General features: G+C 40.6%; 1 protein-coding gene across 1 annotated transcript in view; it reads left to right on the forward strand.

The window, feature by feature from the left end:
- The window catches only part of LOC128639110 (tRNA selenocysteine 1-associated protein 1), a 61,995-nt gene that overhangs the window by 39,490 nt on the left and 860 nt on the right, over window positions 1-21,645 (forward strand). Inside the window, exons 5-6 of the mRNA XM_053691269.1 lie at window positions 7,155-7,305; window positions 15,580-15,613. Of these exons, the coding sequence (XP_053547244.1) occupies window positions 7,155-7,305; window positions 15,580-15,613 (185 nt within the window). The remainder of the gene's footprint in view (window positions 1-7,154; window positions 7,306-15,579; window positions 15,614-21,645) is intronic.

Below are 21,645 nucleotides of genomic sequence, written 5' to 3' on the forward strand. Positions count from 1 at the left end.
AGCCTCATTTTCGCGCCGGTATGGCGCACTTGTTTTTGAGGACAGCATGGCATGCAGCTGCATGTGTGTGGAGCTCTGATACATAGAAAGGTCTTTCTGAAGGCATCATTTGGTATCGTATTCCCCTTTGGGCTTGGTTGGGTCTCAGCAAAGCAGATTCCAGGGACTGTAAAGGGGTTAAATATAAAAACGGCTCCGGTTCCGTTATTTTAAGGGTTAAAGCTTCCAAATTTGGTGTGCAATACTTTTAAGGCTTTAAGACACTGTGGTGAAATTTTGGTGAATTTTGAACAATTCCTTCATACTTTTTCGCAATTGCAGTAATAAAGTGTGTTTAGTTTAAAATTTAAAGTGACAGTAACGGTTTTATTTTAAAACGTTTTTTGTGCTTTGTTATCAAGTTTATGCCTGTTTAACATGTCTGAACTACCAGATAGATTGTGTTCTGACTGTGGGGAAACCAAGGTTCCTTCTCATTTAACTATATGTATTTTATGTCATAAAAAAATTTAGTAAAAATGATGCCCAAGATGATTCCTCAAGTGAGGGGAGTAAGCATGGTACTGCATCATCCCCTCCTTCGTCTACACCAGTCTTGCCCATACAGGAGGCCCCTAGTACATCTAGTGCGCCAATACTCCTTACTATGCAACATTTAACGGCTGTAATGGATAATTCTATCAAAAACATTTTAGCCAATATGCCCACTTATCAGTGAAAGCGCGACTGCTCTGTTTTAGAAAATTCTGTAGAGCATGAGAACGCTGATGATATGGTTTCTGAAGGGCCCCTACACCAGTCTGAGGGGGCCAGGGAGGTTTTGTCTGAGGGAGAAATTTCAGATTCAGGAAACATTTCTCAACAAGCTGAACCTGATGTGATTACTTTTAAATTTAAGTTGGAACATCTCCGCGCTCTGCTTAAGGAGGTGTTATCCAATTTGGATGATTGTGATTATCTGGTCATTCCAGAACCACTATGTAAAATGGAAAAGTTCTTAGAGGCCCCGGGGCCCCCCGAAGCTTTTCCTATATCCAAGCGGGTGGCGTACATTGTTAGTACAGAATGGGACAGGCCCGGTATACCTTTAGTACCTCCCCCCATATTTATAAAATTGTTTTCCTATAGTCGACACCAGAAAGGACTGATGGCAGACAGTCCCCAAGGTCGAGGGGGCGGTTTCTACTCTACACAAGCGCGCCACTATACCCATAGAAGATAGTTGTGCTTTCCAAGATCCTATGGATAAAAAATTAGAAGGTCTGCTAAAGATGTTTGTTCAGCAAGGTTCCCTTCTACAACCAATTGCATGCATTGTCCCTGTCACTGCAGCCGCGTGTTTCTAGTTTGATGAGCTAGGAAAGGCGATTATTAGTAATTCTTCTTCTTATGAGGAGATTATGGACAGAATTCGTGCTCTTAAATTGGCTAATTCTTTCACCCTAGACGCCACCTTGCAATTGGCTAGGTTAGCGGCGAAAAAATTCTGGGTTTGCTATTGTGGCGCAGAGCGCTTTGGTTAAAATCTTGGGCAGCGGATGCGTCTTCCAAGAACAAATTGCTTGACATTCCTTTCAAGGGGAAAACACTCTTTGGCCCTGACTTGAAAGAGATTATCTCTGATATCACTGGGGGCAAGGGCCACGCCCTTCCTCAGGATAGGTCTTTTCAAGACCAAAAATAAACCTAAGTTTCGTCCCTTTCGCAGAAACGGATCAGCCCCAAGGGCTACGTCCTCTAAGCAGGAAGGTAATACTTCTCAAGCCAATCCAGCCTGGAGACCTATGCAAGGCTGGAACAAAGGAAAGCAGGCCAGGAAACCTGCCACTGCTACCAAGACAGCATGAAATGCGGGCCCCCGATCCGGGACCGGATCTGGTGGGGGGCAGACTCTCTCTCTTCGCTCAGGCTGGGGCAAGAGATGTTCTGGACCCTTGGGCGCTAGAAATAGTCTCCCAAGGTTATTCTCTGGAGTTCAAGGGGCTTCCTCCAAGGGGGAGGTTCCACAGGTCTCAGTTGTCTTCAGACCACATAAGAAGACAGGCATTCTTACATTGGGTAGAAGACCTGCTAAAAATGGGAGTGATTCATCCTGTTCCATTAGGAGAACAAGGGATGGGGTTCTACTCCAATCTGTTCATAGTTCCCAAAAAAGAGGGAACGTTCAGACCAATCTTAGATCTCAAGATCTTGAACAAGTTTCTCAAGGTTCCATCGTTCAAGATGGAAACCATTCGAACACTTCTTCCTTCCATCCAGGAAGGTCAATTCATGACCAAGGTGGATTTCAAGGATGCGTATCTACATATTCCTATCCACAAGGAACATCATCGGTTCCTAAGGTTTGAATTCCTGGACAAGCATTTCCAGTTCGTGGCGTTTTCTTTCGGATTAGCCACTGCTCCTAGGATTTTCTCATAGGTACTAGGGTCCCTTCTGGCGGTGCTAAGACCAAGGGGCATTGCTGTAGTACCTTACTTGGACGACATTCTGATTCGAGCGTCGTCCCTTCCTCAAGTAAAGGCTCACACGGACATTGTCCTGGCCTTTCTCAGATCTCACGGATGGAAAGTGAACGTGGAAAAGAGTTCTCTATCTCCGTCAACGAGGGTTCCCTTCTTGGGAACTATAATAGACTCCTTAGAAATGAGGATTTTTCTGACAGAAGCCAGAAAAACAAAACTTCTAGACTCTTGTCGGATACTTCATTCCGTTCCTCTTCCTTCCATAGCGCAGTGCATGGAAGTGATAGGTTTGATGGTAGCGGCAATGGACATAGTTCCTTTTGTGCGCATTCATCTAAGACCATTACAACTGTTCCTGCTCAGTCAGTGGAATGGGGACTATTCAGACTTGTCTCCGAAGATACAAGTAAATCAGAGGACCAGAGACTCATTCCGTTGGTGGCTGTCCCTGGACAACCTGTCACAAGGGATGACCTTCCGCAGACCAGAGTGGGTCATTGTCACGACCGACGCCAGTCTGATGGGCTGGGGCGCGGTCTGGGGATCCCTGAAAGCTCAGGGTCTTTGGTCTCGGGTAGAATCTCTTCTACCGATAAATATTCTGGAACTGAGAGCGATATTCAATGCTCTCAAAGCTTGGCCTCAGCTAGCGAGGGCCAAGTTCATACATCAACCATCAGGGGGGAACAAGGAGTTCCCTAGCGATGGAAGAAGTGACCAAAATCATTCTATGGGCGGAGTCTCACTCCTGCCACCTGTCTGCTATCCACATCCCAGGAGTGGAAAATTGGGAAGCGGATTTTCTGAGTCGTCAGACATTGCATCCGGGGGAGTGGGAACTCCATCCGGAAATCTTTGCCCAAGTCACTCAACCGTGGGGCATTCCAGACATGGATCTGATGGCCTCTCGTCAGAACTTCAGAGTTCCTTACTACGGGTACAGATCCAGGGATCCCAAGGCGGCTCTAGTGGATGCACTAGTAGCACCTTGGACCTTCAAACTAGCTTATGTGTTCCCGCCGTTTCCTCTCATCCCCAGGCTGGTAGCCAGGATCAATCAGGAGAGGGCGTCGGTGATTTTGATAGCTCCTGCGTGGCCACGCAGGACTTGGTATGCAGATCTGGTGAATATGTCATCGGCTCCACCATGGAAGCTACCTTTGAGACGAGACCTTCTTGTTCTAGGTCCGTTCGACCCACTCCAGCTGACTGCTTGGAGATTGAACGCTTGATCTTATCAAAGCGAGGGTTCTCAGATTCTGTTATTAATACTCTTGTTCAGGCCTGAAAGCCTGTAACCAGAAAATTACCACATAATTTGGTATATCTGTTGGTGTGAATCTGCAGGATTCCCTTGGGACAAGGTTAAGATTCCTAAGAGTCTATCCTTCCTTCGAGAAGGATTGGAAAAAGGATTATCTGCAAGTTCCTTGATGGGACAGATTTCTGCCTTGTCTGTGTTACTTCACAAAAAGCTGGCAGCTGTGCCAGATGTTCTAGCCTTTGTTCAGGCTCTGGTTAGAATCAAGCCTGTTTACAAAATTTTGACTCCTCCTTGGAGTCTCAACCTAGTTCTTTCAGTTCTTCAGGGGGTTCCGTTTGAACCCTTACATTCCGTTGATATTAAGTTATTATCTTGGAAAGTTTTGTTTTTGGTTGCAATTTCTTCTGCTAGAAGAGTTTCAGAATTATCTGCTCTGCAGTGTTCTTCTCCTTATCTGGTGTTCCATGCAGATAAGGTGGTTTTGCGTACTAAACCTGGTTTTCTTCCAAAAGTTGTTTCTAACAAAGACATTAACCAGGAGATAGTTGTGCCTTCTTTGTGTCCTAATCCAGTTTCAAAGAAGGAACGTTTGTTGCACAACTTGGATGTAGTTCGTGCTCTCAAATTTTACTTAGCAGCTACTAAGGTTTTCAGACAAACTTTGTCTTTGTTTGTTGTTTATTCTGGTAAACGGAGAGGTCAAAAAGCAACTTCTACCTCTCTCTCCTTCTGGATTAAAAGCATTATCCGATTGGCTTATGAGACTGCCGGACGGCAGCCTCCTGAAAGAATCACAGCTCACTCCACTAGGGCTGTGGCTTCCACATGGGCCTTCAAGAACGAGGCTTCTGTTGATCAGATATGTAAGGCAGCGACTTGGTCTTCACTGCACACTTTTTCTAAATTTTACAAATTTGATACTTTTGCTTCTTCTGAGGCTATTTTTGGGAGAAAGGTTTTGCAAGCCGTGGTGCCTTCCATTTAGGTGACCTGATTTGCTCCCTCCCTTCATCCGTGTCCTAAAGCTTTGGTATTGGTTCCCACAAGTAAGGATGACGCCGTGGACCGGACACACCTATGTTGGAGAAAACAGAATTTATGTTTACCTGATAAATTACTTTCTCCAACGGTGTGTCCGGTCCACGGCCCGCCCTGGTGTTTTTAATCAGGTCTGATAATTTATTTTCTTTAACTACAGTCACCACGGTAACATATGGTTTCTCCTATGCAAATATTCCTCCTTAACGTCGGTCGAATGACTGGGGTAGGCGGAGCCTAGGAGGGATCATGTGACCAGCTTTGCTGGGCTCTTTGCCATTTCCTGTTGGGGAAGAGAATATCCCACAAGTAAGGATGACGCCGTGGACCGGACACACCGTTGGAGAAAGTAATTTATCAGGTAAACATAAATTCTGTTTTTCTAACTTTGACCCCCAAAATCTGTTACATATCTAAAACCACCAAAAAACACCCATGCTAAATAGTTTCTAAATTTTGTCCTGAGTTTAGAAATACCCAATGTTTACATGTTCTTTGCTTTTTTTGCAAGTTATAGGGCCATAAATACAAGTAGCACTTTGCTATTTCCAAACCATTTTTTTCCAAAATTAGCGCTAGTTACATTAGAACACTGATATCTGTCAGGAATCCCTGAATATCCCTTGACATGTATATATTTTTTTTTTTTTAGTAGACATCCCAAAGTATTGATCTAGGCCAATTTTGGTATATTTCATACCACCATTTCACCGCCAAATGCGATCAAATACAAAAAATCGTTCACTTTTTCACAAATTTTTTCACAAACTTTCGATTTCTCACTGAAATTATTTACAAACAACTTGTGCAATTATGGCATAAATGGTTGTAAATTCTTCTCTGGGATCCCCTTTGTTCAGAAATAGCACACATATATGGCTTTGGCGTTGCTTTTTGGTAATTAGAAGGCCGCTAAATGCCACTGCGCACCACAAGTGTATCATGCCCAGCAGTTAAGGGGTTAATTAGGGAGCTTTTAGGGAGCTTGTAGGGTTAATTTTAGCTTTAGTGTAGTGTAGTAGACAACCCCAAGTATTGATCTAGGCACATTTTGGTATATTTCATGCCACCATTTCACCGCCAAATGCGATCAAATAAAAAAAAAAACGTAAAATTTTTCACAATTTTAGGTTTCTCACTGAAATCATTTACAAACAGCTTGTGCAATTATGGCACAAATGGTTGTAAATGCTTGTCTGGGATCCCCTTTGTTCAGAAATAGCAGACATATATGACTTTGGCGTTGCTTTCTGGTAATTAGAAGGCCACTAAATCCTGTTGCGCCTCACACGTGTATTATGGCTAGCAGTGAAAGGGTTAATTAGGGAGTTTGTAGTGAGCTTGCAGGGTTAATTTTAGCTTTAGTGTAGAGATCAGCCTCCCATCTGACACATCCCACCCCCTGATCCCTCCCAAACAGCTCCCTTCCCTCCCCCACCCCACAATTGTCCCCGCCATCTTAAGTACTGGCAGAAAGTCTGCCAGTACTAAAATAAAAGGGTTTTAAAAAAAATGAATTTTTTTTTTAGCATATTTACATATGCTACTGTGTAGGATACCCCCCTTAGCCCCCAACCTCCCTGATCCCCCCCCAAAACCGCTCTCTAACCCTCCCCTCTGCCTTATTGGGGGCCATCTTGGGTACTGGCAGCTGTCTGCCAGTACCCAGTTTACAATAAAAAGTGCTTTTTTTTGGGGGGGGGGGGGGGTTCTGTAGTGTAGCTTCCCCCCACCCCCCACAGACAAACCCCCACCACCTTGCTGATTGTTTTATTTTGCCATTTTTTTTATATTTTTTATTTCCACATTTTCTGCAGTGTAGCGGTTCCCACCCGCTCCCTCCCCGTGCACGCGCCCGCACCCACCCTCCCGTGCACGCGTGCGCGCCCCCAGCCACTCCCGCACCCCTTCACATCAACAGGGCCATCGATGGCCGCCTCCCGGTCCGGCTCCCACCCACCAACGCAGGGAGCAACCGATCTCCGGTGCAGAGAGGGCCACAGAGTGGCTCTCTCTGCACCGGATGACTTAAAAAGGTTATTGCAGGATGCCTCCATATCGAGGCATCACTGCAATAACCGGAAAGCAGCTGGAAGCGAGCAGGATCGCTTCCAGCTGCTTTCCACACTGAGGACGTGCAGGGTACGTTCTCAGGCGTTAACTGCCTTTTTTCTGAGGACGTACCCTGCACGTCCTCAGTCGTTAAGGGGTTAAAATCTATGGCTCCCTGGCAACTGTGATTTCTAGAACCCTACAGTATACTTGTGTCCATCAAAATGAAATACATCTTTATAGTTTCTATATGATATAAAAATTTAAATTGTTAAATAGTGTAGTCTACCTTAATGTGCAAATTGATTTACAGTTCATTATTTTATTTTTTTTAGCAACACAGTGCATGCACAGACTGACTATACCGAGTTATATAATTACTATAACCAAGCTTACCAGATGATGATGTATACTAACTTGAAGTATGACCAGAAAACGGATGGTTACCAGTATCCACAATATGGATATACACAGACCACTGGCCAGGTAAGTGCCACTATAGCAGATAGCAGGCATACCAAGGGTTTATACAGAAAGAGATGATTCACACTATGGGGCAGATTTATCATGGCCTGAGTGGGGCCAAATACATCTGTTTCCACGCAAACCTTCAGGCTCGCCAGAAACGGGAGGTAAAGTTAAAATAAGCGTTCGTTTGCAATGTATATGAAAAATAAAAATGCTTAAATTCATATTTTTTTTTTTTTTTTTTTTAAATCCATTGCTTACATTTGTTTACTTATTTAGTCTTCCGTAGACTACCGTCGTTCCTCCACCTGCATTAAATACGGATTTCATCCGTATCTAACGGATTGGTTCCCCCATTGGCGTCTAAATCGCCATGATACACTCCCACTTGTTCTATTGCGCATGCGTGAAATCCTAAACTGGATGTAAGTCAACTAGCGCGTTCACAAAAGCTGCATACGCAGTTGCAAAGGGAATCCCTTATATGTATGTATTTAAGCGGAGATCTAAGTTAGCGCATGCGCAGAGATTTGCAATTTGAGAACGCGCACGCTTCCATACGCAAACGGCGGGTGGGACCGCAGAAAGAATTTCAATATAGAAAGCCGGAAGAAAGCGAGGGGGAGGAGGAAGCAGAAAAAAACGGCGATCGGAAATCTAAAATTTTAACTTCTGATATTGTTTTAAACAAAATAAGTTAGCCATTACGATGTTTGTCAGTATATTAGACTAAAATCGGATTCACATCTAAAAAAAATTACTTTCACTTTAAGAAGCAGCAGTGCTGATTGACACCCCCTGCTAGCGGCCGATTGGCTGCAAATTTTCAGGGGGCGGCATTGCACAAGCAGTTCACCAGAACTGCTTGTGCAATGATAAATAAATCACTGTCAGCATTTATCGATGTCTGGCGGACAGCGGATCATGCATTAGGCAAATGTGTGTAAAGTATCAGAAGTTGATGATTAAATAGCTTAAATGAAATATGCCAAAGAATAAAGTTGTGAAATGTTGGATTTGACTATTGTAAGATGCGTTTTAATAAGTTTGTGTGCTATGCCAAGAGTTGACAGTGTATTTAAAATGTAGGTACTACCATGGAGTTGAACTTGGTGGTGTGTTTTTTTTTTTTTAAATAACATAAAACAAGTTGGGATAGAGACAAAATGATATAATATGTACTTTAATTACTTTACCTGCAAATTTATACTGCAGTGCCTCGCCATTTAACCCTTTCTTTTTAGTTTCTGAATTGTAAAGCTTTAACTTCCCCCACACACACTCTCTTCCTTTTATGGCTGTATCTTTATCTATTGTTGTTTTGGTAGAATGCAAAAGTGCATAGTGATTATCTGCTGGAGCATACCTAGAAGCTGTGAACTCAGTTATAATACAATGCCTGTGTCTAAATACTAATAAGGGGGTGGAGTTAGCTGCTCCAGGCAGCTTAGCTATTTAATTAATTGTGCTTATTTTTGAAAATTATTTTAAAATATTTGCCAGCAATTTTTAAACTTTTTTTTTTTTTTTTTTTTTTTTTTTTTTTTTTTATGCAAACTATTTTAAATTAATTGGCCCTTTTAGGATATGCACAGATCTCAACCTGTTTTATGGTACTTTAAGCTAAGGAGTAAATGTAAGTCCTAAAGGTTAATATCCAGAACAATAATCACAGATCCCTTGCCTGTGCTTTCATGGTTTATATAGGTATTCAGAAGGTCGTGTTCTTAACTTATGTCACACACTAGTGTATTTAAAGGGGACATGAAACCCATTTTGTTTTCTTTCATGATTCAGATAGAGCATGTGTTTTTTGTTTTATAATTTTCCAATTTACTTTTATTTCATTTTTGTTTCTCCAACATTGGTGTGTCCGGTCCACGGCGTCATCCTTACTTGTGGGATATTCTCTTCCCCAACAGGAAATGGCAAAGAGTCCCAGCAAAGCTGGTCACATGATCCCTCCTAGGCTCCGCCCACCCCAGTCATTCTCTTTGCCGTTGCACAGGCAACATCTCCACGGAGATGGTTAAGAGTTTTTTGGTGTTTAAATGTAGTTTTATTCTTCTATCAAGTGTTTGTTATTTTAAAATAGTGCTGGTATGTACTATTTACTCTGAAACAGAAAAGGATGAAGATTTCTGTTTGTAAGAGGAAGATGATTTTTAGCAGACAGTAACTAAAATCGATTGCTGTTTCCACACAGGACTGTTGAGATGAAGTAACTTCAGTTGGGGGAAACAGTTAGCAGTCTTTTCTGCTTAAGGTATGACTAGCCATATTTCTAACAAGACCATGTAATGCTGGAAGGCTGTCATTTCCCCTCATGGGGACCGGTAAGCCATTTTCTTAGTTAAACATAAAAGAATAAAGGGCTTCAAAAAGGGCTTAAAAACTGGTAGACATTTTTCTGGGCTAAAACAATTGCTTTACTAGGCATATTATGCAGATTCTAACTAATTATTGGTATTATAATCTTGGGGAACGTTTAGAAAAACGGCAGGCACTGTGTTGGACACCTTTTTCAGATGGGGGCCTTTCTAGTTATAGACAGAGCCTCATTCTGGGACTGTATAGGGGTTAAATGTAAAAACGGCTCCGGTTCAGTTAATTTCATACTTTTTCACATATTCAGTAATAAAGTGTTTTCAGTTTGAAATTTAAAGTGACAGTAACGGTTTTATTTTAAAACGTTTTTTGTGCTTTGTTGACAAGTTTAAGCCTGTTTAACATGTCTGTACCATCAGATAAGCTATGTTCTATATGTATGAAAGCCAATGTGTCTCCCCATTTAAATTTATGTGATAATTGTGCCATAGTGTCCAAACAAAGTAAGGACAGTAATGCAACAGATAATGATATTGCCCAAGATGATTCCTCAAATGAGGGGAGTAAACATGATACTACATCATCCCCTACTGTGTCTACACCAGTTATGCCCACACAGGAGGCCCCTAGTACATCTAGTGCGCCAATACTTATTACCATGCAACAATTAACGGCTGTAATGGATAACTCCATAGCAAATCTTTTATCCAAAATGCCTACTTATCAGAGAAAGCGCGATTGCTCTGTTTTAAACACTGAAGAGCAAGAGGACGCTGATGATAACTGTTCTGACATACCCTCACACCAATCTCAAGGGGCCATGAGGGAGGTTTTGTCTGATGGAGAAATTTCAGATTCAGGAAAAATTTCTCATCAAGCTGAACCTGATGTTGTGACATTTAAATTTAAATTAGAACATCTCCGCGCACTGCTTAAGGAGGTGTTATCTACTCTGGATGATTGTGACAATTTGGTCATTCCAGAGAAATTATGTAAGATGGACAAGTTCCTAGAGGTTCCGGTGCCCCCCGACGCTTTTCCTATACCCAAGCGGGTGGCGGACATAGTAAATAAAGAGTGGGAAAGGCCCGGCATACCTTTTGTTCCCCCCCCCCCTATATTTAAGAAATTATTTCCTATAGTCGACCCCAGAAAGGACTTATGGCAGACAGTCCCCAAGGTCGAGGGGGCGGTTTCTACTCTAAACAAACGCACTACTATTCCTATCGAAGATAGTTGTGCTTTCAAAGATCCTATGGATAAGAAATTAGAGGGTTTGCTTAAAAAGATTTTTGTACAGCAAGGTTACCTTCTACAACCATGCATTGTTCCTGTCACTACGGCAGCGTGTTTCTGGTTCGAGGAACTAGAAAAATCGGTCAGTAAAGAATCTTCGTATGAGGAGGTTATGGACAGAGTTCAAGCACTTAAATTGGCTAACTCTTTTGTTTTAGATGCCGCTTTGCAATTAGCTAGATTAGCGGCGAAAAATTCAGGGTTTGCTGTCGTGGCGCGCAGAGTGCTTTGGCTAAAGTCTTGGTCAGCGGATGTGTCTTCCAAGACAAAATTGCTTAACATTCCTTTCAAAGGTAAAACATTATTTGGACCTGATTTGAAAGAGATTATTTCAGACATCACTGGGGGAAAGGGCCACGCCCTCCCACAGGATAGGTCTTTTAAGGCTAATAATAAGCCTAATTTTCGTCCCTTTCGCAGAAACGGACCAGTCTCTAATTCTGTATCCTCTAAGCAAGAGGGTAATACTTCACAACCCAAACCAGCCTGGAAACCAATGCAAGGCTGGAACAAGGGTAAGCAGGCCAAGAAGCCTACCACTGCTACCAAAACAGCATGAAGGGATAGCCCCCGATCCGGGACCGGATCTAGTGGGGAGAAGACTTTCTCTCTTTGCTCAGGCTTGGGCAAGAGATGTTCAGGATCCTTGGGCGCTAGAAATAGTTTCTCAAGGTTATCTCCTGGAATTCAAGGAACTACCCCCAAGGGGAAGGTTCCACAGGTCTCAATTATCTTCAAACCAAATAAAGAGACAGGCATTCTTACATTGTGTAGAAGACCTGTTAAAGATGGGAGTGATACATCCAGTTCCAATAAGAGAACAAGGAATGGGATTTTATTCCAATCTGTTCATAGTTCCCAAAAAAGAGGGAACATTCAGACCAATTTTGGATCTAAAGATCCTAAACAAATTTCTCAGGGTACCATCGTTCAAAATGGAAACTATTCGAACGATCCTACCTACTATCCAGGAAAATCAATTTATGACTACCGTGGATTTAAAGGATGCGTACCTACATATTCCTATCCACAAGGAACATCATCAGTTCCTAAGGTTCGCTTTTCTGGACAAGCATTACCAGTTTATGGCACTAACATTTGGATTAGCCACTGCTCCATGGATTTTCACAAAGGTACTAGGGTCCCTTCTAGCGGTTCTAAGACCAAGGGGCATTGCAGTAGTACCTTACTTGGACGACATCCTGATTCAAGCGTCGTCCCTGTCAAAAGCAAAGGCTCATACGGACATCGTCCTAGCCTTTCTCAGATCTCACGGATGGAAGGTGAACAAAGAAAAAAGTTCTCTGTCCCCGTCAACAAGAGTTCCCTTCTTGGGAACAATAATAGATTCCTTAGAAATGAGGATTTTTCTGACAGAGGTCAGAAAATCAAAACTTCTAAGCTCTTGTCAAGTACTTCATCCTGTTCCTCGTCCTTCCATAGCGCAGTGCATGGAAGTAATAGGATTGATGGTTGCAACAATGGACATAGTTCCTTTTGCACGAATTCATCTAAGACCATTACAACTGTGCATGCTCAGACAGTGGAATGGGGATTATACAGACTTGTCTCCGACGATTCAAGTAGATCAAAAGACCAGAGATTCACTCCGTTGGTGGCTGACCCTGGACAATCTGTCACAGGGAATGAGCTTCCGCAGACCAGAGTGGGTCATTGTCACGACCGACGCCAGCCTAGTGGGCTGGGGCGCGGTCTGGGAATCCCTGAAAGCTCAGGGTCTATGGTCTCGGGAAGAGTCTCTTCTCCCGATAAACATTCTGGAACTGAGAGCGATATTCAATGCTCTCAGAGCTTGGCCTCAACTAGCAAAGGCCAAATTCATAAGGTTTCAGTCAGACAACATGACGACCGTTGCATATATCAATCATCAGGGGGGAACAAGGACTTCCCTGGCGATGAAAGAAGTGACCAAGATAATTCAATGGGCGGAGGATCACTCCTGCCACTTGTCTGCGATCCACATCCCAGGAGTGGAAAATTGGGAAGCGGATTTTCTGAGTCGTCAGACATTCCATCCGGGGGAGTGGGAACTCCATCCGGAAATCTTTGCCCAAATAACTCAATTATGGGGCATTCCAGACATGGATCTGATGGCGTCTCGTCAGAACTTCAAGGTTCCTTGCTACGGGTCCAGATCCAGGGATCCCAAGGCGACCCTAGTAGATGCACTAGTAGCACCTTGGACCTTCAACCTAGCTTATGTATTCCCACCATTTCCTCTCATCCCCAGGCTGGTAGCCAGGATCAATCAGGAGAGGGCCTCGGTGATCTTGATAGCTCCTGCGTGGCCACGCAGGACTTGGTATGCAGACCTGGTGAATATGTCATCGGCTCCACCATGGAAGCTACCTTTGAGACAGGACATTCTTGTTCAGGGTCCATTCGAACATCCGAATCTGGTTTCCCTCCAACTGACGGCTTGGAGATTGAACGCTTGATTTTATCAAAGCGTGGGTTTTCAGATTCTGTAATAGATACTCTGATTCAGGCTAGAAAGCCTGTAACTAGAAAAATTTACCATAAAATATGGAAAAAATATATCTGTTGGTGTGAATCTAAAGGATTCCCATGGAACAAGATAAAAATTCCTAAGATTCTATCCTTTCTACAAGAAGGTTTGGAGAGAGGATTCTCTGCAAGTTCTCTGAAGGGACAGATCTCTGCTTTATCTGTTTTACTTCACAAAAGACTGGCAGCTGTACCAGATGTTCAAGCATTTGTTCAGGCTCTGGTTAGGATCAAGCCTGTTTAGACATTTGACTCCTCCCTGGAGTCTAAATCTAGTTCTTTCAGTTCTTCAAGGGGTTCCGTTTGAACCCTTACATTCCGTAGATATTAAGTTATTATCTTGGAAAGTTTTGTTTTTGGTTGCAATTTCTTCTGCTAGAAGAGTTTCAGAGTTATCTGCTCTGCAGTGTTCTCCGCCCTATCTGGTGTTCCATGCAGATAAGGTGGTTTTGCGTACTAAGCCTGGTTTTCTTCCGAAAGTTGTTTCCAACAAAAATATTAACCAGGAGATAGTTGTACCTTCTTTGTGTCCGAATCCAGTTTCAAAGAAGGAACGTTTGTTACACAATTTGGACGTAGTCCGTGCTCTAAAATTCTATTTAGAGGCTACTAAAGATTTCAGACAAACATCTTCCTTGTTTGTTGTTTATTCTGGTAAAAGGAGAGGTCAAAAAGCGACTTCTACCTCTTTCCTTTTGGCTTAAAAGCATTATCCGATTGGCTTATGAGACTGCCGGACGGCAGCCTCCTGAAAGAATCACAGCTCACTCCACTAGGGCTGTGGCTTCCACATGGGCCTTCAAGAACGAGGCTTCTGTTGACCAGATATGTAAGGCAGCGACTTGGTCTTCACTGCACACTTTTGCCAAATTTTACATATTTGATACTTTTGCTTCTTCGGGGGCTATTTTTGGGAGAAAGGTTTTGCAAGCCGTGGTGCCTTCCATTTAGGTGACCTGATTTGCTCCCTCCCTTCATCCGTGTCCTAAAGCTTTGGTATTGGTTCCCACAAGTAAGGATGACGCCGTGGACCGGACACACCAATGTTGGAGAAAACAGAATTTATGCTTACCTGATAAATTACTTTCTCCAACGGTGTGTTCGGTCCACGGCCCGCCCTGGTTTTTTAATCAGGTCTGATGAATTATTTTCTCTAACTACAGTCACCACGGTATCATATGGTTTCTCCTATATATATTTCCTCCTGTCAGTCGGTCGAATGACTGGGGTGGGCGGAGCCTAGGAGGGACCATGTGACCAGCTTTGCTGGGACTCTGCCATTTCCTGTTGGGGAAGAGAATATCCCACAAGTAAGGATGACGCCGTGGACCGGACACACCGTTGGAGAAAGTAATTTATCAGGTAAGCATAAATTCTGTTTTTTGTTTTTTTAGTGTTCTTTGTTGAAAAGGATACCTAGTTAGGCTCAGGAGCTAGTGACTGTACATATCTGCCTCATTATTGGCTCACACAATGGGTTCAGCTTCAACAAAGGATACAAAGAGAATGAAGTAAATTTGATAATAGAAGTAAATAAGAAAGTTATTTAAAATTGTATTCTCTATCTGAATTATGAAAGAACATTTTCATGTCCATTTTTAACATTTTCCACATGAAAATCAAAAGTAAACCTTCATGGTTTTCAGGTAGGGCATGCACTTTTAAGAGACTTTTCAAGGTAACTTATCAAATTGACTTCCTTTTCTTGGTGTCCTTTGTTGAAAAGAATACCTAGGTAGCCTCAGGAGTAGCAATACACTACTTTGATTGGTGGTGGCTTTATAGAAATGCCTCTTTCATTGGCTCACCAGATATGTTCACCTAGGTCACAGTAGTGCTTTGCTGCTCTGGAACTGACTTTAACTATGTGTTTCAGAGGTTAAACACAGTTATGTTAAAGCAGAAGTGGAATAATACAATATTCTTATACATTAGAGCACTTTACTTTTTGTGCCTTTTTTAATGGACCCATTTTAATGTGAATATACATGTAAACGAACAATATGACTGTAGAATGTTATTTACTTTGCTAAGTTGCCAACTAAAATGTGCAAACTGTAGGATGAATTGCTATATACAATTTCCATATTTCATTCATTCATATATTTTTCTTTTTTCTTTTTTTTTTTTTTTAACTAGGCGTATGAGGAACCAGTAACTGAATTAGTTGAAGGTGAGTTTTGTACATCTCAAGTCACTTCGTTCTATAGTTTACCTGTTTTTGGATCTTCCTTTATTTATTTCTTTGAGATTCAAATAACATTTACTTTAGTCTGAAACAGATTGTTTGCTAATTGAAATGAATCAATAATCCATTGTAGAATAATTCTAACAACTCTATATTTATTAATATATATGACAATAGCTCTCCACTCAAACAAGATAAAGAAAGATGTTAGAATTTTGGAATTAGATTTTTCTGTCTCGGCAGTATGTGGCATCAAGTATGTAGATTAGTCGGTAACCATTCAGTTTTGATGATTTGTCCTCCGTCCAAATATTTCTCTTAATGAGGTATTTACTTGGTATGTTCATTCAGAACCACATTTCTTCTTGTGCACATGCAACGTACTAAGATCTGAGCAAATACTGATCTTTGTGTGTCGTACTTTTACAAAAATAAATGCAGATCTGAAGAATGCCGCAAGCGGACGCCATCTTCTATGTTTGGTCCAAAATGCACATACATAGCATTTACTGTATGAAGCAGATGGGGCTAGATAGAGTAGATCTAAAGTGACAGTCAAGTTCCATCCACAACTTTCTTTTTTTTTTTGTAGCCAATCTGTACTTGTTATTGGAGTAGACCAGGTTTTCCACTGTTTTGCAGCTCCTGTTCTTGGCTGAGGCCAGGTAGACGAACAGATATGTGACAGGTTAAGGCTTGTGAAGTTTACAGCGTACACTTGTGAATATTTTACACTTGGGGGGGAGAGAAACCCACAAATTTCAGAGTTAAACTCCAGGTAAAGGGGATCAATTAAATAATGAAAAAATACTTCATACTTCATAATTTAAACATTTTATATCACTTTAAAATCATTGAGGGAGTCATGTTGCACTTCCCCAGATCTTATGCTGATTACCCCAAGTGGTAAGAATATCAAAGGCGCAAGCATAGTGTTCTATTATTTCACAGTGTTCCATTAGGATACATTGGTTTTGAGAACCAGAAATGGTAACTGTTTGATGTCAACCATGATCTCTCGGAAGTAGCCCTGGCACAAAATTAAAAGGGATATGAAAGTCATACTTTTTTAATTTATTTATTTTAGAGAGCATGTAATTTTACAACCCTTTCAAATTCACTTTTACTATAATATTTACTTTAATATATGTACAAATGGATTTTAACATTACAAACGGCATTAATACGACTAGTGGACACACACATTTGTCTTGTTATTGGCTCACCAGGTGTGTGCAGCTAGCTCCAAATAGCGCATTGGTGCCCTGGATCTGACTTTAAAGGGATAGTAAACCTTGATATTTTTATTTCAAATATTTAGTTATGCAAAGAAAAACAACTTAGTGATATTTTCATTATTTTGCCCACTTTCATGTAAACTGAGCCATATCTCATTCTCCGAACTTGAAATGCACCCTGCTGACTTCTCAAGGCTAACTATGCTACATATGTGTTGGCAATTGGTTTTAGCTAAAATAAACTGCAAAACAATGTACTTTATACTAAAATTTTGACAAAAGGCTAACGTTGCCTGCCGACACAAACCCAGATTTTTTTTTAACTGTGTGTTTAATCATTTTTGAAGGGGTTAAATGCATAGTTATATGCAAGCAATAATGCAATTATTAACTGCTGTAAGACATAAGAGCATTTTCTTTTTACACTGGTATGTTTCTTTAAGGTAAATCATTAGCATACCTTTACTTCATTTTCGTGACCTAATAACTTGGATCTCAAATCATACTTTTGAGCAATACAAGAAAATTGATAAAGAAGAAAAAACATAATTTATGCTTACCTGATTAATTTCATGATGGTGAGAGTCCAGTATCCATTACTCCTGGGAATTACTCTTCCGTACCACTAGGAGGCGGCAAAGATTTCCAAACCCCAGGAACTCTATAAAAACCCTTCCACCTTATTGATAACTCAATTTGACGTATGGCCAAGCCAAAGAGGTAGGGAATGCATCAAGAGCAAACCAAAGCAGGGAAAAAAGATGTGCATAAGAAAAAAACACCAGAAAAACACAGGGGATGGGGTTTATAGTGAGTTCTCACCACCATGAAATAAATTAATTTCAGGTAACCATAAACTGAATTGTTGTATACAGGTGTTAAAGAGTGCTCAGTCCATTACTCCTGGAAACGAATACTCAAGCAGTGGAGTCAACAAGTAATGAAAAATAAAGGGTGGGTTAAAAAAAACAAACTTTTTTTTTTTTTTTTTTCTTTCTTCATTGAAAAACTAAATCCACAACCCCAATAAACCCACAAAAGGGCCAAAACCATGCAATGGAAAAAATAACCAATATGCAAATAATCATTCTGAGACTACTACCTGAAAGACTTTCCTACCAAAGGCTGTCTCAGAATAACACCAAAATGGTAACATTTAAGAAATAATAGCTGCCTTGCAAAGTTGGACAACTGAAGCCTCATTCCTAAAAAGCCAAGAAATGGCAATCAATCTAATAGAATAAGCAGTAATATGTTAAGGTGGAGGCTAACGTGACTCAAACTCTTGTGGAACAGAAGTCTCAGCCAAGAATATAGAAGTTTACTCTTCTTTCCTGTAACCAGAAAAGAACACAAACAAACTAGAGGTTTGTCTGAAAACTAAAGTAGTTTCAATATAATACTTTGGCACATTAAAGGGACAGTCTAGTCCAAAATAAACTTTCATGATTCAGATAGAGAATGTAATTTTAAACAATTTTCCAATTTTACTTTTATCACCAATTTTGCTTTGTTCTTTTGGTATTCTTAGTTGAAAGCTGAACCTAGGAAGTTCATATGATAATTTCTAATCCCTTGAAGGCTGCCTCTTCTCTCAGGGCCTTTTGACAGTTTTTCACCACTCTAGAGGGTGTTAGTTCATGTTTGTCATATAGATAACACAGTGCTCACGCACGTGGAGTTAAGGTGCACTAACTCTGATTGGCTAAAATCGATGTCTGTCAAAAAATTGTCCAGAAAAGGAAACGCTGCAATTCCCTGAGTTTTGACAAAAGGGTACCCAAGACCTAAGAAAATATTCTGACAGCTGAACCTAGACCAAACGGTAGAGCAATAAACTAAAAATTCTAGACCAGAAAGGCAAACCTAGAACACTGTTTATGTTCCTAGAGAATAGGAACATGAAGATAAACATCCCATAAAACTATTATGGACATAAACTGACCTTGCAAAATTAAAGGACAATCCAAAACACTATATGGAAAATAAAAACTGAACAATTAGTTCAGAGCCTTTAGATCCAGAACTGGCCTGAAAGCTATAGAGGAGAGGTTAGATTAAAACCCCATTCCCCGTGCCAAAAAAGGAATAGGAACAATCACTCCCATAAATTCTAGATCCAAAATGGACTAGAAAAGGCCTGAACATTCACAGCAGTTCACAAAACCTAGGATAGAAAAACATTCCGAGGAAGGCCTCATTCTGAAACCTATTCATTAACTCTGGGAGACTATTAAAAACCCGGGGATCCAGAGTATGAAACCAAACTTCCACAAAGAAGCTTAACCTGCTCCCGACCAGATTCTCTGGAACAAGAGCTGCACCTTCATGCAAACTGAGATAAGGGAGTAGATTATTTGGATTTCTCAGACATATTCCAGTTAGAACTTGGCTTACAGACAGAACCAGAGGAACCAGCTTCTGAAAGAAGAAATCTGATTGATGCCCTTTTCTGAGGAAAGGAACAAAAATGATTAGATAAAGTTACCCCTGGACTTCTATCACATAAGAGATAATAGAAACCAAACTAGAACCAAATAATTGTTTCCTAAAAAGAAAGATAAGTCTGGATTAAGAAATCTTATCAGACCAAGACTTAACCAAAAAAGCCCTAGAAAGTACTGCCAAAAACATGCTTTTAACATAACACTTAAATGAAGCATGAGCACATTTGCCAAAAAAGTTAAAGATTTTCACTAGCAGAATTGTCAGAAAACTGCCCAAAAAGCTCATTAAACCGAAAGAAGCAGTAGCCATATCAAAAATAGATACTTCTGATATAGAAAGATAACCTGCTTAAAAACCCTCCTTTGTATGCTTCTAATAGAGCTATGTAAAGCCAGAGTAGAAATAGCCCCATCCACTTTGGTAAGAGTTTGCGAAAATTTAACACTGGAAGCTAAAGAAACGATTGTTTTAATCCTTCTGGAAGTTTTAAGAAACTAATACCTAATATCTGGAACAATCTGAGACCACATTAGGGATAGGAAATATATCAAGAGATTTGACCATATAAAAAAAACGAGATTTAAACGGTAAACTGGATTTGTACCATCTACTTTAGGACCTTAACCTCTAAAGTAAATAAAGTTTCTTAAAAAAATATATATACTCAATTTAAAATAATAAGTATACTGTATATCGGATTCATAAGAGGTAAACCCCTGATCCACAGAACCAAACCTCTTCCTCTGAGGACATAGCAGCTTTATGAATAGAAACATTAACCCCAGCAGGCTTAGAGCTAATAGAAGGTACATTTTTACCTGACCTTTTACTCTTACTTGAAGAACCAACATTTCAGACACAGAAGCCTGGAATCAAGGATTTTATACAAACAGAAAAAGCAGGAACACCCTTAGAAGCAAGAGCAGCGTTGGGTCAGAAATGAATGCATAGCCTGAAATTAAAACCTTGGCTTATAAACACTTAAAGGGTCAGTCTAGTCAAAATGAAACCTACATGATGCAGATAGGGCATGCAACTTTAAACAACTTACCAATGTACTTCTAGCATCAATGTTTCTTTGTTCTCTTGATGTTCTTTGTTGAAAGCTAAAACTAGGTAGGCTCATGCTAATTTGTAAGCCCTTGAAGGCTGCCTCTTGTCTCAGTGCATTTTGACAGTTTTTCACAGCTAGACAGCGCTAGTTCATGTGTACCATGTAGATAATATTGTGCTCATTCCTGTGGAGTCAACACACCAAAACGTACACCATCGCCCGGGGCATGCATGCTTGAAAGCCAACTTGTCAATGTGTATTAAAGGATTACTTTCTGTTATAATTTTTAAGCTAAAAACTAACATATTAAAGTTAATAAACATTAATTAAAACCTACTGACCTATATTTTCTCCAAAACGAAGTTTCATAACGTTCTAAAAGTTATATCTTTTATTCGCCGATGATGTCACGTTATCCTGCCCACTATTTTCAGCACTGAGTGTTCAAAATACTTAAACCAATAACTTTGTGTTTAAAGCGCCATTTTGAAACCTAGGTATTGTAAACGGATTGGTACAGAGCAAAGGATACCCACGGAGTGGGTTTGGAAAACAATTAAATTTGCAGACAAGATTTCTGATGTACGGTAGAAATATGTTAATGAAATGCTATTGATAAAAAGCGTATTTAGGGTAGGTAGTTAGTAACAGGCATAGAAAATATTTACTTACAGTGGCCCTTTAATCGTTCAAAAATGTGCACTGCCAATCACTTGATGCAAAATTAGAAATTCTTAATAATAAAGAGGAATTACCTAAAAAATATATAACTGTCCCAAGGTCATATACATATAATAAGCATGTATAACAATAACCTAACAGGCTTATAGAGTGTTAAATATAAAATTAAAAGTACTTGCCAATAGGAGTATATCGACAAACCAAGTGAAGGAGACAAAGGACAAGTCCCTGAGACATCCGTGGAAAGGCGTGTGAATAAATGTTAGTCAGTAAAATATGCCACTACGAATACTCAAAATACATCCCTCCAACAATCACTTGTCTGAGAACCCTTTTCACTGAAGAATCAAATGCACATCTTCATTCTTTAACCTCCTCCAGCAGAGGCAAAGACAAGACTGAGTTGCCAGTTATGCGTGAGGGTTTTATAGAATTCCTGGGGTTTGGGTATCTTTTTTTTTTTTTCCCTCCACCTAGTGGTAGTGAAGAGTAATTCCCAGGAGTAATGGATCGTGGACACTTACCACCTGTATGAAAGAAATGTCGGTGCCATTTTTTACCATTAGCTGAAGATTGCTTTTCTGACATTTTACAGT

Source organism: Bombina bombina, chromosome 8, assembly GCF_027579735.1.
Source record: "Bombina bombina isolate aBomBom1 chromosome 8, aBomBom1.pri, whole genome shotgun sequence".
NCBI lineage: Eukaryota > Metazoa > Chordata > Amphibia > Anura > Bombinatoridae > Bombina > Bombina bombina.